At 43.5% G+C, this 17,696-nt stretch overlaps 1 protein-coding gene across 3 annotated transcripts in view; it reads left to right on the top strand.

Moving 5' to 3' along the window:
* Positions 1 to 3,050: 3,050 nt before the first annotated feature.
* Positions 3,051 to 17,696, top strand: part of SALL3 (spalt like transcription factor 3) — a 27,408-nt gene continuing 12,762 nt past the window's right edge. For 2 of the 3 annotated variants that reach the window (XM_071450716.1, XM_071450710.1), the window contains exon 1: positions 3,051 to 4,740. In XM_071450716.1, coding sequence (XP_071306817.1) covers positions 4,662 to 4,740 — 79 coding nt within the window. In that variant the 5' untranslated portion in view covers positions 3,051 to 4,661. Of the gene's footprint in view, positions 4,741 to 5,570; positions 6,727 to 10,530; positions 10,725 to 17,696 lie in introns of those variants that run through there. The other variant, XM_071450725.1, reaches the window with a different exon arrangement.

Genomic DNA, 17,696 nt, shown 5'->3' with positions numbered 1-17,696 from the left:
TAAAAATTAAAGCAAAAGTATAACTAGGCGTCGCGTTAATGTGAAAAATAATGTACTGGTAGGTAAATGACATTATTAAGCAGGCAGAATTATAATGTGCCGCTCTTGACAATGAAAGCAACATCGCAAAAGAAGAAGACAATTAACAAATTAGATTTAATTACGGAGGGAAGAAAATCACTTTTGTGTTCCATCACTAGCAAAGTATTTCGGTGGACCCACAAGTCACGGCGAGGGAGAAGCGAGCGGGCGCTGTTTGAGTCGGAACACGCGTGACTGACAACCCCGCAACCGCGCTCCCCGCTCGCCTGCGCGCCCCTACCTGTGTGGGTGCGCAGAGATTTATGCGGCTAAGAGATCCCATCCCCTCCCCCCCCCCCCGCCCCCCCAACTGTAGTGGCCGTGTTTTTTCGCAGCCCAACTTCAGCGAACGCAGCATTACATTTTTTTTTTCGCCCTCGACTCCAGAAGATTAATTAAAAGGTCCGTGGAAAACTTTGCGGTGCAATGGGGAGCGAGGGAGGAGGAAGGGACCGGAGGAGACGCGTATCACTTCATAACTTTCCATCGCCTCCCGAGCCCGCTACACTGACGGGGTTTTCCACTCAGGTCGCGCAGAAAGTTTCCCCCAGCGATGCGCGCCGTGCTTGCCGGCGGTGCCTGCGCAGCCGGGGCCCCGCAGCCCTGCTCCGGCGGGGGCAGCGGCCACCCCGCTCCGCGCCGCCCGGCACCCGGCTCCGCAAGCCCCGCGCTGCGCGGCCGGCTCGCTCTCCCAGAGAAAAAAGGGGAAGGCGAGCGGCATAAGGGAAAAGAAAACCATAAAATGTATCACTTGTAACCCTAGAATATGTTAATGTCAAGAGATACAAATCTGGTAATTATGCCTTTCTTGCCTGTTGTGTTCTCCATTGTTCATTAAACATTAAAGACGGGATTATTTAATTTTCCATTTAAAGATTCTCTCACGTTCCGCAAAATCATATTAATTTTCAATCATTTTAATTTTATAAAGGACGAAGTTTTGTGTTTATAACGCTGCCAATGAGCTACCTTTCCCCCCCCACATCGCACTTTTAAACGTTCTTCTAGAAATCGTCTGCTGTAGAGGGAACTACCAGGCACCGAGCAATAGAAAACGCCAAAGTTTTGGGGGATGGGTGGTGAGGGGGGGTGGGGAATGTTGCCTCACCAACAGCAACAAATCTTTTCAAAAGATGACTGGATGAAAACTGACACATTTCAGGTACTACAGCAATTATGGGGGAAATGTCTGGGCGAGGAGAAAGTGCGTCCTCACTCATTCCGGGCAAATATCTCAGCCAAAGAGAGCACTAGCTAAGCCTCCTCACCTAAAAAAAGTCGGGAAAAATGTCCCTCTCTGTTTTTGAAGAGGAAGTCCCATCTCCAGCTCCCTACACACAGCTGCGGTGCTGCGGGTTACTTGAACGCCCGCAAATGCTCGCTTTCACCTGCACTCTGCCTACAGCCTAACGCAGCGCATACACACACATGCACAATGTGTTTTTCGTGTGAGTCGGGTGCAATAAATCCCTACTTCTGTCGGAAAAAACCCATGCTCGATTAATAGGCTCGTGCCCTCCCACTTCATATTAGAAAATTGCATCATATTTCAACCATCACCATTGTCTCCAGGTGTTTTAAACGAAACACTCTTAGTGCGACAAAACTTTCGGCAAGGAAGGATGCAGGGGAAGAAGATGCACTAGAATTTATAGGCAGTAAACAAGTTTTTTAATTGTGAAGCGGGCACTCATTGCAAGGAGTGTCGTGTGCACATCTCCCCAAACAATAGACAGAAAAGTACAGTCGTCTAATACCAAAATGCATTGATCTGGCGTTTCAGTGTTCTTTCCCTTAGGGGTCGTGCCCGTTTCTAACGAATACCTGCCCCACAGAAGTCGCGGATGTTGTGCATGTCAGCAAACTATCCGGAGTGGCCTAAACTGTCGCCTCTAACTTTATTTGGTTTGCCTACCAACATAAAAGCGGAGAATAAACCGAAAGCCCAGAGACAGGGTATCAGAGCTCACGAGATAAAGGGAGCTATCAGCGGGAAAGTTTACACAGAGAAGGCTCCCAAAGAAGCTGGGGTTAGTGTGTTTTAAGGACTAGGGCTGGATTACACGGGCTGGGGTGGGGGTATTAGGAGGAAATCCCTTTCACTGATCCCCGGCCCCATGCGCGGAGCTGCCCGCCTCCCTCCCGCGGCCGGCAAGGTGGGCTGCGCCTCCGCGCCCCTGCAAGGGCCGGCGCCGGGGCCGCTCCGCCGAGCGCGGCACGGGACGGGGGTCGGCGGGGCCGGGTCGCGACAAACATATTAGAAAAAAAAAAAGAAAGAAAGAGAGAAAGAGAGAAAGAAAGAGAGAAAGGAAGAAAAAATTTTAAAAAAAGAAAAGCAAAACAAAACGGTGGAGGTGGCCGCAGGAGCCGCTGAAGGAACCCCCCGCCCCCGAAAGCGCACATGCAGAGCGCAGAGCCACGGGCAGGACAGTGCGCGCACTGCGGGCCCCTGCGCGGTGCGGCGCCGCGGCGATCGGCGACGGTGGGGTGCATCCTAGCGGCGGCTGACTGCCATGGGAGCGGGCTGGCCGCGCTCCGCACCCGCCCCGGCCCAGGGGGAGGCGGGCAGGGACGGCCACGGGAAGCGGCAACTTGTGGCGGCGGCCGGGGAGACGGAGCCGCTGAGCGGCCCAGGGGCCGCCCGCCTCCCCGGGGGACGGACGGGGCGGGAGGGACGCGAGTCGGCGGGACGGGCGGGGGAGGCTCGGCCCGGCTCCCGGGCAACTTGAAATGCGATAAGAGTGGAAAGCGGGGGGTGGGGGGGAGGGAAGTCTCTCCCCACCCCACCCCCCTCACTTTTACAAAAAAAGGGGGGCCTGGGAGAAAAGCCGCTGTTGGGAAAGTGCGTGCGGAGAGGGTGACTCGGCGGCGGTGGGGAGCGGATCGGGCTGCGGGGCTGGGGGCAGCCCCGGCGGCAGCCCCGGCAGCGCGGCACAGGAGGCGGAGGAGGAGGAGGAGAGTAGGAGGAGCTGCCGTGTGACCCGCTCCGCTCCCAAACTTGAAAGTTTATCTGCCCGAAATCAAGAGCGGCCGCGGTGCGCGCAGCGCTCCTTGGCACGGAGCAGAGGCAAGCGACCGGCGGAGCCGCCGCGCAGGGAGCAGCTGGCGGCGCCGCTGAGAACGAGGCAAGGCAGGGGAGGGGGGGATCAGCCGGCGACAACAACAACAGCCACCCCCACCCCCCAAAATTGGGAGACGATCCATACTATTTGCTGGAGACCAAGGACTTGCTCATCGGCGTACACGCGAGCCCGCTGTCATTAGCTAACAGGACACACGGCTGAGCCGGGGGGGTGGGTGGGCGGAAGGGTGAGGAGTGTCACAAAAAGTCATTACAACCTGAGAGAGAGAGGGAGAAAGAAAAAAAACTTCCTACCAATGGACAACAGGAAGTGACCACCACCACCAACGGGGAGTCTCTGCTTGGAGAAAGAAGCTGCAAGACAAAGAAGAAGGAAGGAGAGGTGAAAGACAAAACTGCCCAAGGTCTTCTGCTTGTGCGTGCGTGCGCTTTCGAGAGCGGAGAGAACAAAAGTCAGCCGGGAAGGGGAGACAGAAAGAGCGACGGGAAAGGAGACAGGATGGAGGAAGAGCTAAAGAGAAGCATGTGAAGATCAAGGCGAAAGAGCAGTACAACGCCGAAAAAGAAAGCACACCGAAAAGAAAAGGAAAAGGCATACACAAAAGTTTCTTTTCCTCCTGGGAAGAAATTACTCACACACAGAAATCAGATGCCTTGCAGCCCAACTTCTGGGGAAAGCGAGACCGAGAGAGCAGAGGACGCAGAGTGATGTGAAGAAAGAGAAAGGAAAAAAAAAAGCAGAAAGCAGAGAGCAGAGCAAAAGAAACTGAGGGACGGGGGGGAAGAAAGCACGACAGACAGAAAAGAGAAGATCGTGACCTTTCCCAACAAGTGAACCTTGCACATATGTTGTGTAAAGTGTGTGCAAAACAGATTCCCTCCTGCGTGGTGCGTGTGTGCGTCGCTGCTGCCGCTGCTGCTGCCGCTGCCGCCGCCACCGACGCGGTTAGTGCCTCTCGCAGGCGGCGCTGCCGGTGCCGGGGAGACGCATCATTTGGCGGAGCGAAGCGGCTAATTGCGGAGCCCCGTCCTTCATTTACATATGCAGCCTGAGTCCGCTGGAGCCGCGCCAATCCGCGCTCGCCCCCAGCACCATTAATCGCCATGCATTATTCACAATCATAATTACTGAGCCCCATGCGCGCTGCGCGCAGCCGCCCCAGCCCGCCGCCCCGCGCACTCCCTGCCGCCCCGCGCACACCCCGCCCGGCTCATCCCCTGCTCGCTCACCCGCTCACCCGCGCACTCACTCACTCACTCCCAGTTTGGCTGGCTGGTTAGCCTTGCTTTTTTTTTTTTTTTTTTTTTTTTTTTCCCCGGGGTGTTGGTTGCCTTTTCTGTTGTTTGTTTCGTTTGTTTTGCAACTCGACTTTTATTTGTGAACAGTTATTTGCAGTCCCCAAACCCCCTTCGTTCCCAATTCCTTCCCCCCTCCTTGCCACCTCCACGTCGCTGATGCCTCTGCAAAAAGCAGAGTCAAGACGGCTCAGTTAGCAGCATGTCTCGCCGAAAGCAAGCGAAACCCCAGCATCTCAAATCGGACGAAGAGCTACAAGCAGAGGTAGTTTCTGAGCACGGTAAGGGCTTCCGTCGCCTCTTTATCCTTCTCTCTCTCTCTCTTCCTCTTTTTGTGAGTGTGTTTCGGATGGAGATAGGTGAATTTATGGTGATGATGAACATGGGAGCGCAATTACTCTGCAGCGGGAGAATGGGAATTAGAGCAGCCGGGGGAAGAGGCAACGGAACGGAGAAGTTCGCAGTTTAGCCAAGTTTCTGCAGCCCACCCCCTGCCTAAGCAGCCCTCCCAGCAGCAACCTCCCGGCCTTCCCAGCGCTTTGATCGCGGCTGGGCTCAGCGGCGGGGCTCGGCCCTCCCTCCCCACTCACCCGGGCTGGAGCAGCTGCAGGAACGGGCGTCCCGGAGCAGCGCCTGCCTCCTCCTCCTCCTCCTCCTCCTCTTCCTCCTCCTCCACCTCTCCGCTGCGCTCCTTCTCTCTGTGTTATTGGGTATCCCCTTTTCCCCCCCTCCTGCTCCCTCCCGGCGGAGTCTCGGAGCGGACAGAACCCGCGTTCCGCTCGCCCCTCCGGCGGCGGGAAAGTTGGGGCGGCCGGGGCGGGGTGCCCTGCCCGGGGCCCAGGGAGGTCCCACGGGCGGCCGGGCCCCGGGGCAGCCCTACTGCGGTCGCTGCCCGGGGATGCCCTCGCGGCTCCGGGTCGGCCGCCCAGGCTGCGAGGGCTGCCCCGGGCGCTGCTCCCGTTCGCCCCGGGGGACCGGGGGGGACCGCGGTAGGAGCGGGCAGGGCCGCTCGGGTGCACGGGGCCAGAGGAGTTGGTTTCATTATTTTCGAGACGATTCAACAGCAGCTTTTAGCCTTCCCCCCTGCGCTGCCTTCCCCCTTCGCCTCCTGGCTCTGCTGCGACTGTAATTATTATCAGTGGTAGGTGACACGGAGTGCCACCACCGCCGCCAGCCCTTGTCGCGCCGGCTGTAAGCAGTGGGAAAGGGTTATTTTCTCGCCCATCCGCCATTCCTCGCTTCCTCCCCACACGCAGGCACACGCACACTTGATTTTATGCATCTGGGCTGCCAGGCTGCTAGTGAACAAGTGTCCAAAGCTGGAGAGATTTGGACTGTAATCCTGCTTTATTTCCACTTTGCTGTAATTTTCTTTTCGGGAATAGGGCTTCAGGCTTCTTCCTTTTTTTTTTTTTTTTTTTTTTAATTAGTTTTAATTTCCTTAGTAGTCCCTGGCACTGCAGCATGCAAAGGCACATCACAGCCCATGCTCTCTTCTCCTGGACTAAGTTGAGAGCTTCCACTTGAAAGTTTTTCTTTTCCTCTTTACGTAGAGCCCACTGATTTCTTAGTTTCTTGCATAACCAAGCGGGATCCCAAATGTTTTCTGCTTTCTGTGTAGGCCCCTTGCTCCACTATATTAGCTCCTCTCTCTCTCTCTCCCCCTTAGAAAAGGAAAACAAAAAAGTCCTTCTCCTGCTTTAAAACTATAATTACTCTTAGGTTGCATCTGTGGGGAGAGAAAGGCAGCAAAGTTGAAGCTTGAGGAGGATTTTGACTATTGTATCTGAACTTTGCAGCCCTGAAGCTTAAGGCAGCGTGAATCCACTTCATAAGGTTAAAACATCTGTCAGACTGGGAAATTATTAAGCTTTCCACTCCTTCCCAGGATATTTGGGGAGGCAGGGAGCAAGTCCCACACCATCCAAAACTGCTAAGGGGGTTCCTGCCCCTGCTCCAGGAAAACCTACTTGGGTTGACAATAACAGCCACACAGAGAAATACTTCCTTCTGTCATAGTGGAGGAGCAAAGCTTTGCATTTTCAATTTTTTTTTTCCTTAGGAAACTGTGGTCGTGTAAAATAAATTAATATAGATAAGCAGATAAGAATTAGTATTTTTTTATGAAAGCAAGATTTGTTGAGCCATCTCTGTTGGCTTGGACTCTAGGTCCAAGAATTTATCATTAGCATTATAAACTTTTACATGCTCTGAATCCATTTCAATACAGGAAAATAAAACCCCACTACTTCATTATGACACTCCTGGTGAGTTAATAAGTTGAAAAAAATTGTTAAACTAGGTTTTTGTTTTGTTTTGTGAATCTTATCTATGTAGCCATGTCACCCGAGATTAGAACAAGAGATATGCTAAAAAGAAACGCTTGCATATGGTGGGTAGATTAAGGACAAAGAATCTTTTTGTCATGGAAATGGGGTTTTTTTCCCCTTTTTGGGGGGGTTTTGTTTTGTTTACTTCATCACATAGAATTTCTCACACTTGGTTTGTTTTGTATTGCCCTCAATGACTACATGATCAAATGAATGGATTTATTTCTGCCGAATGAGAAAGACAGTCTTTCCATCAAAAGGACTACATTGCATCCCAGTGAGGAATTTTAAAGCGTTATTATTGTGGTCCCTGAATAGCACAAAATCGGCTTTCACAGCAGCCCTAAAATGCAACAATGTAAAAATACTTTTCAGCCTTAGAAGGCTGTTATCAAAATGTACTATGTTTCCTTCTATTAAAACATATTTTAATTAATAGAGTAAAACCCTTGATGGCTAACAATTAACACGCTAAAGTTGGGTTTGCACTTTCATTTGAGAAATGTGACCAAGGTGGAGACAAACTACAGGAGCAGAGGGCTATCTAGTGCACATTAGTGTAATGTAAATCATTTACACATTATATTAGGAAGCCTGATGATTGCCATTCTTGAAATGGCAATTTTAGAGGCCAGATATAATGAGAGTTCCAAATCTCGTGAATTAAAACACTTGTCAAATCAGTGTTCTTCGTTTCTGTTAACAGCTGTGATCAAGATATTGCTACAGTTCCTGAGTATATTTTGCAACAGGCCAAAAATAGTTCACACAGCGCAAGAATATTTGTCATTTTAAGAAAGCAAGCTGTTTAAGCAGTATTATTTCATATGTGTAGCCTTTTCACTCATTTTGCTCCTTGTCTCCAAAGAAGTTAATGCAAGACTAAGCAAATGAAGCTTAGTATTAATTTAATGAAATCATGTTTAATATCACCTCAAAATAGATTTTATAAAATGAAGCATTTAAAAATTAATGTCCCATAAATATAATCCTCACAGTGAAGGGACATTCATAGCAACAGAGAGAAACATGGAAGTTTGGGGTGCAGGATGGAAGACAAACATTAGGCCAGGTTTTAAGTTGACTGGTCACAGCAGAACTTTCATGCTAATGTTATCACAAAAGTTTTAGAATCTAAACAAATAATTTTATAGCCAGCTTGGGTTACAGCATAACAAAACTGCCTTCAAACAGGACATTGTCATGGTGGTGAGAAACTGTTGGAAATCTGAAGACAATTAGTTTGTCATCAACTACAGATATACACTCAAAATTGTTTGAAATTGTTAATCAAAAGTGAAATGCTAAAAATATATTTTTAAATAATTTTGAAAAGAAATGTTAACAAGCAGCTGATGGCCATATATTTCTTGAATAATTGCAATGTAGAAGAGTAGACAAAAATATGTATTAAAACCCCTACAATCTGAGGTTGCTAAATGAGAAGATCTGCTGGAAATAATTTAAAAACAGCAGCAGCAGGACTCAGATGACTGCCTGTAGAATACAATAATCTCAGTTTCTCAGTAAATGTAACGCATTGTAATAGCTGGAATTACATTTCTAATACACTTGCTTAATTCAACAGATTACAAATGAATCAGAATTGTAGATACAATAAACATTCTTCAACTCCATTTAATTTTAAAATTAAACCATAGACATAGCATTTGTATTTTTAAGGTAGGGATAATAGAAAGTATTTTGTTTGTTTGTGGGAGTTTTGTTCGGTTTCTTAAAATTATTATTACTATGGTTGGGTTTTTGGTTTGTTTTTTTTTGTTGGGTTTGTTTTTTTTTTTGTGCTGAAAAGTGATTCTTATAGTGTGCAAGTGAGGTTCTGGTAAAAGTGATGACAAATGGTGCTTTGGACTTCTTCATGTGAAGTTTCTGGCAAAGATGTATTATTGTTTAGCCTGAGGTGGAAGGGATACCTTGTAGTGAACTGTGTAAAAAGAGTTTTCTAATGTGCCTTTTTCAGTCATTTTTTAAAATACTGGACCTCTTTTTTCTCCCATTCTTCAATACATACAGTATAGTCTAAACTAATTGATCTATTTCGTCTTGGTAAAGTGGGAATGGGCTGTGCAGTTTTGGGCAGTTTGGTGACTGCACTTAGTATTCTTCTGGAGTATGTCCACAGACACACAGGCTCAGCTACAGCAAAGACACAGCTCAGTATGTAGCAGCCAGCCTCATGCAAGTGTGGTCACTCCATCTGCATATAGGGTGGCTTAAAACAAATTTTGGGGGGACATTCCTCCGTATGAAATTGAGCTATTCTCTGTTGCTTAGACACTGTTGGATTTCAAACTTGAGAAGTCACAAGCAGCCATCAGCAAACATAAAACTTATGTGATTTTTGCAAATGTTTGTTCTGAGGCAAGTGTAAGAGAAGGCTTTTTGTTTTGAAAAATAAAGGCCAAATTAGTATGGCTATAAATTGTCCCTTTGATTAGAAATGGTAATTGAAACTTGATATAAATACTTTTGCCATTACAGTAGAGACTTCATGTTCAAACTATGTAACATCTGTGTTTGTGTAATTTTAAAAATACTCTGCACTGAATTGTGTTGGCCATAGAAAAATATTTGCAAAAATAAGGAAATTACAGCAAACGGCCAATTTGCTGATATATGTATAACAATGGAAGTAGACAAAACTGGGTCAGATTTTATCTAGGGATTCTGGTCTCGAAGTCTTACCATCTCCTGAGGCAGACATTAAGACACTTTTTTCAGAGTGAGAGGAAGGAAATTTTTAAAGGTGTTTGTTTAAATTCTGTGTAATTAAGCTATTAATATGCATACATTTAGCTGTTGAAAATTACTTTTCCTTGCCTAAGACAGAGGAAAAGCTACAATTCAAAAAACATGTTATATTAGAAAAAGTGTAAAAATAAACTAATTAATAAAGACTATTAGTGCCATTTGAAAAATAGTCTGAGTCCTGGGAAGATTTTCCTGATATCTCTCCTTCATTTGATTTGTTGTCTGCCAAACATAGACAAGCATATCTGTTTACGATCCAGCAGCCAGGGCATGAGTCAATCACTTTTGCTGATAATAAACCAGGTCAGGCATGACATTAAAATAGTTAAGTACTGACACAGTTTCTGCAATAAAGCATATAAAAATAATTTATTTTATTGTATTGTATTTGTAAAATGAGAGTAATTGTCTACATTTTTTTCCCAGAGGAAGCACTAGTAAATCTAGTTCTAGCAGTATATTCATATTGAATTTTATATATCGATGTCAATCCTGCTTCTTTTACACTCTTAAAATTTCCCACTAAATGTAGTGAAGGTTGTCCATTAATTCAAAAAAGGGAATTTAGGCCAAAATGTACTTTTAGGAGCTGGTTCAGTTATAGTGCTGTTAGACCTAGAGAACGTTTCTTCTTATCAAGAAAATACCCTTCAAAACCATGAAAGCCAGAAAGATAGATGTTTTTAAGGGTGATAGAAAAGCTTAATGCAACACATTTGAAAAAATCTGTTTATTTTGAGCTAAAACGTGAAGAGATAGAGGATTAAAGAGAGGCGGCTTTATTATTTCCTTGCTATATTTAGGGTGCAAAAAGCGAGCACACTTGAACAATATTTATAATTACAGTGTAAACTAAATCTTTACAAAAAGCACTTCTGAAATGCTTATTGCCACTTTTTTTTTACTGGCGCGTGTGGTGTGTTCCTCCTCCCGCACCCCCAGTTTCATCACTCTCCCCTCCTCCCCTAGAAATCCGAAAGCTATCACAGGCTGCAAAAGGAACACCGGAGATATTTCCAAACTTGGGATCCAGGGAGGGAGGGCCGGGCGCAGGTGGGCGCTGCGCCGCTGGCTCGCACCGCGGGAGCTCGGCCGGGGAATGCCGGCCAGAAGGTGGGACCGCGGAGCGCCGGAAAGCTTCCCCAGGTCTCCTCTCCCTGAGGGTGGGTAGTTAGAAGTGCTTTGACAAGGCTTGCTGATTTAACCTTTGCCTGCTTTGCCCTGCCAGGGGTGGCCACTAGATGTCAAGCTCATAATACAATTAGTACATCTGTGCAGTTGACCTTGGCAGCGCAGCTTACCACTGTTCTGTTAAGTGTTAACACTGAATTTGAGTGTTAACTAGAGATCCCTCGGAGTTTGCTACATTCTGTACAGCTTATCAAATGCCCATCTAGTTCAGCACAAGTGTTTACAGTCCTTAAAGTAGGAAAAAGATTTTCTTATGTGAAGCCCAGCATCTTGAGCTGCTTAATTAACCCTGCAGGTGCTGCAGTATTTTTGTTCCAGATAATCAAAACTGACTCGTCATTCAGCGTTTCAGTAGACCCTTTCTCCTGGTGCCATTCCATAGCTTTCATTTATGAATTTGTTGATGCACTAATGACTCCAAAGCTGGAAATGATGAAAGCTAAAGGATTTGTCTAGATCGTTATGGCTTTGCTATCCTGGGCAGTACTGCAGTGTATGAAATGGTGAAGGACGAAAATGACTGAGCTGCACAACTGGCATTGAACTGTGCCAGTTTGCTCTTTCAAGTACTCCTGGTTGTACTCAGAGTACTCAGAGTCCGGAACTTGTAAATTCAGTTTTGAGATATTTAGTAGATGAAGGATTTGGTCCTCACATCAGTTCCTTGTCTTGCAAGCCTCCAAAACCAAATTTGTCTTCCTTTCTGTGCTTGCTCAAAAAGTGATTGGCTTCATTAATTCATGCAGGGTGTTAAGAGTTGTGTAGTTTGGGATGTAGTTAATTATGCACTTTCCAAGGAGAGCGATGCAGAATCTGTATGAATCAGATGCAGAATCCCCCTCTTTTTTCTAGTTTAGTTGGTTTGGGTTTTCAATTTTTTTCATATCAGCTGTGTTAGAAGTATTTACCTCGATTTTATTTTTTTTTTTAGGATTCCCAATTAAACTTGATGCATTCCAACTAAACTTAATTCCCACAGACACCCACATTATTTGTGCATGAATTTTGCCCAACCTGAAATTATTGTACCTATGCCATAACAGCCAGCCGAGTAGCTGTTTATATGACTTTGAAAAACATGGCACAGGTCTTATTTAATATGATATCTTGAGCAGATATTACAAACAATTTGTGAAGCTTGCATCTGTTCCACATCTGTGTCCACAGAGAAAGGCCCCAGTGTTTGATATAGTGAAGTGCTTCGCTGCACAGATTAGAAACTGCAAATGTTTTAACCAGAGTACAGCTAGTGCCTGTGCCACAGGTGGCTGTTACTCAACAAATTCTGAGATTCAGGCTACTGAATAGATCTAACCGAGTGTGCCATGTCAGCACCGGATTTTGCATAGCAACAGTGCCCTCCACTGTTCAAAGCCATGCTAACAGCTTTTGTGGGCTGAGAAAAAAGACAGAAAATTTTTCTTTTGAGTCTGGAATTTCTTCTACATTGTTAAACACAGTAGGGGTCTCTATTTGTCTCCTCCTGTTTCACAGCTTGGGCTCAGTATGTGATAATTCATCTTTCTTTATGGGATTCAAAGCTATCATAAAGAGTTAAAAAGAATTAATTTGCAAGAAAATAAACGTGTTTTAACAATTTAAGAAAACTTTCTTTAACAGCTCCGTCAATTGTAAGAGATGATAGAGCTAAGAAAAAGGTAGTACTGTTCTTCTCCAGAATCAATATGTTGCTACAAGACTACTTTAAATTAATATAATTTTAAAATAAATTTTGTTGGTTTTTTTTTTTTTAGTATATGTTGTTACTTTATTTAATCTGTGCTTGGGGGAAAATAAGTATTCTGACGATAGGATAATTGTCCTGTATCAGTGCACTAGGCTCAGAGTTTTGTTTATAATAATGCTTGTTTAAATATACAAAATGCTGCGAGTTGCACTTTGAAATGATTATTGGATTTGCATGTGAGAGCATTTTATACATCTGTCTTTATAGTTGGCAGACATTTTAGCTTCAGCTGATGCTAACATATGCATTTTTTCTGAAACTTCTCCACAGTTTTTACACTGCTTCTCAGTGTTTTTTTATTTTCCTGAAAGAAATTACTACATTTAGAAAATATTAATTAACTCTCCATTGGAGAGCTCTGAATGTAGAAAAAAATAGTGATTCATACAACACTCTTTCATGTTTTCATTTGTATTATTGTGTATAGTCTAAAAAGAAGCTTCAGAAAATATTTCACTCCCACATTTGTTGGATTCCTATTTGTTTGAATGCCTCAGGAAGGTATCAGCAATTTAGAATATGTGCAAGCCTAACAAAACATTGATTCTCTTACTTGATTTTACCCAAGTAAATCACACATAATTTGTGGATTCCATGACATAGAATAACAGAAAAACAAAATACTGAATAATCAGAGATAATTTTATTGTAACAGTCCTTATTTAATATAATTGAAAAGGCTCTTTTCAGTTAATTTACTTGTGTGGAACTAGAACTGATTTACGATGGGACAAAATGAAAAGATTCTGGAGCAAAAATTAAACACAGTGTTTGCTTGGGACTTTTTCCACACTGGAAGCAGTTAGTCCTAAGAAAGGGGGCATTTAATAAGCAGCATACATTTTAAGACTTGACCTGACTAGCATGTGATGCCTAATTTCAGTCTGTTTCACAAAAGTAAATAGCAACATTTTTGAAGCACCCATTCATTATATTTTCCCTTCACATCATGTAAGAAGCTCCCCTCTCACACAGAGGAGAAAGATCTATGCCGGCAATAAAAATTCAGAACTACTAAAGCCAGGTTTACAAATCCTCTGTGTGTGTAATCAGCAGTTGTTGGATACACATTTGAAGGGACTTTTTTTCTCAGCTCCGCACATTTCCCAAAGGTGACTAAAGGAGCCATGGCACCCTTTGAGCTGTCTCCTTTCTAGGGCACTGAGGAAGCAGGCTAACACCATCCTCCTCACTCCTGCCTGGAAACTGTTTGGTGTGTATGCTTAGTTAGGGGCACAGAGCAAAGCCTCCTGGCATCAACTCCTTGTACTCCCCTTACTGAGTCACCAGAGCACCTGAATGGCTTCAGGTATCATCACCCCAAAGTGCCTTCATCAAAATGCCTTTGTTTGAATTTCTGTGGGCTAATTTTGGGGCCAGAGCTCGGTGGTGCAAAGTGCCAGCGCTGCTGGAGCCACCGTGGCCCCATGGGCTGGTACCTGCTCAGGAGCTCGCCTCGGGTACCATCTGAGAGATGCTGCCTGAGATTTTTCACCTGCTTTCACAGGGGAAGCTTGATGTGCTGTAATTCATCTTGCATCCCATAGCAGCTTCAGATTAGTGTGTTAGCTGTTAGACTACTAATGAGAAAAAGAAAATAACTGAGAGGTTATTAGTGGCTGAGATCCTGACTGCTTGACAAAACTCCCATTCAACACCTTTTGTGTAACTAAGAACTGTAAAATTCAACCCATATCTGTAAGATTAAGCAAGTGCTTGTTTAATTCTGCCAAAGTCCTTGAAAATTTTTACTGTATCACATCCTCACTGTAATAACAAAAGTTATTGTTTCTCTTCAGGAAATTTAAATAAAAGAGATTAAGTTTTTCACTACCTAACAAATTCTATCACTTTGTAATATATCAGAAAGTAAAAACAAGCTATAAAGCATAAATAAATGTGGAAAAATTCTATGCTTTCCTGCAATAGACATATTCTGTGATTAAGAAACCAAAGTTAATTTGTAACTTAGTATTTTAGCATTTAACATTTTTAATATTCTGAATTAGTGATTAAATTTTGGTATAGATTTCTGTCATTCATAAAGTGACTGAGTTTTAACAAAGAATCAAAACCAGCCTTTCATGTAGAATGCTTTTAAGCTATAGTCCCTGTTGAATTCAGTGAGGACTTACACTTCAAAAGCAACAACAAATACAGTGCCTTAGTGCTTTCATATCAGTATGTACTACTGAAAGGGATGTTAGAAATTGCATTTGTGAAATACAGAGGCAATGTCCATTTGTCCAGTACAGGTATACATTGCAAAATATTTATCAGTTGTTATTTTTAGTCTTTCTTGTTTTACCCTTGGAAGCTCTTGTTTGCATGGCTAGTTTGTACTCTTTCAATCCTATTAAATTCAGCACTGTCTCAGATGTGAATAAAGGGTACTCCTTTGAGTAGGACTTGTTGGATTGAGACCACAGGCTGTCATTCTGTGAAGCATCTTAGTAGCCTCAGCATGCTGTGCAGGAAAGTACCATCACCCATGGCAAAGCAGCATTTACTTTCATGCCATTTTTGTGTCCCCTGCTTGCCTGCCTGTCCAAGGAAGTGAAGCTTTGAGAGAGATTTGTTTGATTTTTTGTTTTTAAGCCAGAATAATTTATCTGAAATAGAAAGTGCTGTGATGAAATTCATAGTTTGAGGTTGAACTGGAGGGAAAAAAAACCCTAGCAGCTCTTTGGCACCATTTGAAATATTTTTCTAAAAGAGTCCTTAACTATTTCAAGGCAGATGGATGATGAGGTGAATGAACTTGGATCAGTCATTTGAAAAGTATTCTCACTATTTTTAAGGTATGGGAGTTGAGCGAAGGAGAGCTGTAGGTCCCCACTTCGTACAGGCAGGAGCCCGGTCTCCCTGAGACAGAACAAAATGAACCACTTATTTCGTTGAGAGCAGAGCTGAGCACTGATTATCCAAGAAATAACTATACTGCTGCATTCCTCATGTACTTTTTCACAAATTATATTTCAAATGCAAACTGCTGTTTCTTTGAGTTTGAGAACAAGTACACTAGCCTGCTTATTATTTTGAAATGCTGAGCAGGTCCACATCGATACCTCCTGGTAGTGGGCACCAGTAGTTAAGGTTGCTTTGGAAAGCTCACGTGTTACATGTACTTGCTTTGATACATGGAGATCATGCGACTGTCTTCCAATGCATAAAATAATGCCTGTTTTGGTCCTAGATGTTCACATTTGGGCTTAGTGATCACTATATAGTGTCTCAAATCATTAGCTTTCTGGTGTTTGATCAGCTCATTCTAGATCAGAGGACAGCCATATTTGAATGGCTATATTGCCTGAATCCATCACTAATTACTGAAACCTTTTGTGCGAGGTTTGTTTAGAGAAAGCCCTCCTTAAACAAAAGAATACCGATATATAGATAAAAGCTGGAAGGGCACCTACACAGTTAGCAGCTTCTTTGTGGATCAATCCTCCTTTGCAATCACTTAGTAGCAATATTTGAAGTACTAGTTGTAATAATAATCATAACCATAACAACAACAACACAAAACTGTTACCTGGCCTGCCAATGTTTGGAAATAAGCACTTGAAAATGTTCCCAGTGAAAGCCTTTGGAGAAACGATGTCTCTCTCTGCATGGTCAGTACTACCAACCAGGGCATTCCATAGATTCTGAGCAAGGACCAGAGAATCTGTCTCCCCGACTTTTAAAATGCAAATCTGTAATGTAAATAAGGATTTGTTTGAGTTGTCTTAGTTCAGAAAGACTCAGGAGAGAGGCAAGCGTGTTGGGTGTTGGATGTTTTGCTGGTCTGTACTCCTCCGCGTGCTTTCACTTAGCGGGAGCTGGAGCGTACACGGAAAATGTGGTTTGGAAGCCTGCTTTTTCACTTCATTCACTTTGGGAGGCTTTGGGATTGTCAGCATATGCTTTAGGATACCTGCTGTCAGTATGCTCTTTTTCTGTGGTGAATCATGTTATCTTCTGTGATATTTTTGTAACACAAAGTGATAGTTTTTACAGAAGCATTTACCATTAGGATTAGTCTAGTATTGTCTAGCAACAGCTATATATTATTGATCTTAACCCAAACAGTGTAACAGGTTCAGCACTTCATGCAGAAGTCTTAAATAATTCTTGAGTGTTTTGAATCGCATTTTATTCCCCCCTCCCAAAAGGAAAAATAAAAAAAAAGATGGGAAAAAAAACCCCAATAGTATTAAAAGAAGTGTTTATTATAACTAGTAAATTCCGTAGAATTTTTAAATTAGAAAATTTTGCATTCAGCAAAATAATTTCTTAATATCAGCAATATAATTTCTTAATAGAAAATGCATGTCTGTTACTTAGTGGCATATATCACTGGATACACGAATGTTTGAGTATGTAGTGGATATAGTGTCATCTTTAAATTTTTGAAAGGTACAATTTTGGAAGGTACAGGAAAATAATAAGTTTGAGAGGCTCTCAAAGGCTAGGAAAGAGTATTTAGGGCACAGATTTATCACCTTTATCCGACAAAACTCTGTGCTGAAATCTGTAGGGAGTTTTAGCTGAGCAAAGAGTGAAAGATCTGACAGGCAATTTTGTCAAAAGAGATTTTATAGTTAATGTTCTGTAAAAACCTCTTTTTTAAAAGTAACTGGAACATCTCAAGATTGCACTTTCCTTTTATTTTCTATAGCTGCCCTTTTTTTTGTAATTGTTTCTGTTGAAATGATATGTTCTGAATTTCTTGGCAATTTCTTTTTATTTTAGGCATTCTCTAACAGTTCCGGGTATGTTCATAGCTGCCTCAAGATTTGTTCATACTAAGCCTGAGGTATTGAGGGTGTTGGCCAAATCCTGCCTCTACCAAAGTCAATGGAAGTGTTGCCATTCATTTTAGTAGAAACAGTATTGGACGCTTTATTTGCTTACTCTGCCTATCTTCAATACAAATCAGCTATGTCTTTGCTTCTAGCCATGCTCAACCTCATTACAGATACATACTACATTCCTTGCTCTGGCGGGATGCTTAGACTACCAGCATTCTAATACCATGGCAGAATTTAGTAGAAGAACTTGTTAATTGTAGGCTCTTTCATTTTTATTTTTATTTTTAGTTGCACATTTTTTTTAATCCAACTGATGTTGGATTATGGTGCTAATTGTATAAAAATTGGTTGAAGATCCAGATAAATAAAATGCAACTTGGGATACCACGATTGCAGAAAAC

This window comes from Agelaius tricolor, unplaced genomic scaffold (genome assembly GCF_023055355.1).
Source record: "Agelaius tricolor isolate 1412-34295 unplaced genomic scaffold, bAgeTri1.0.p SCAF_2, whole genome shotgun sequence".
Classification (NCBI taxonomy): Eukaryota; Metazoa; Chordata; class Aves; order Passeriformes; family Icteridae; genus Agelaius; species Agelaius tricolor.
Note: the sequence above shows the minus strand (reverse complement) of the source record. Positions and strands in the feature narration are given on the sequence as shown.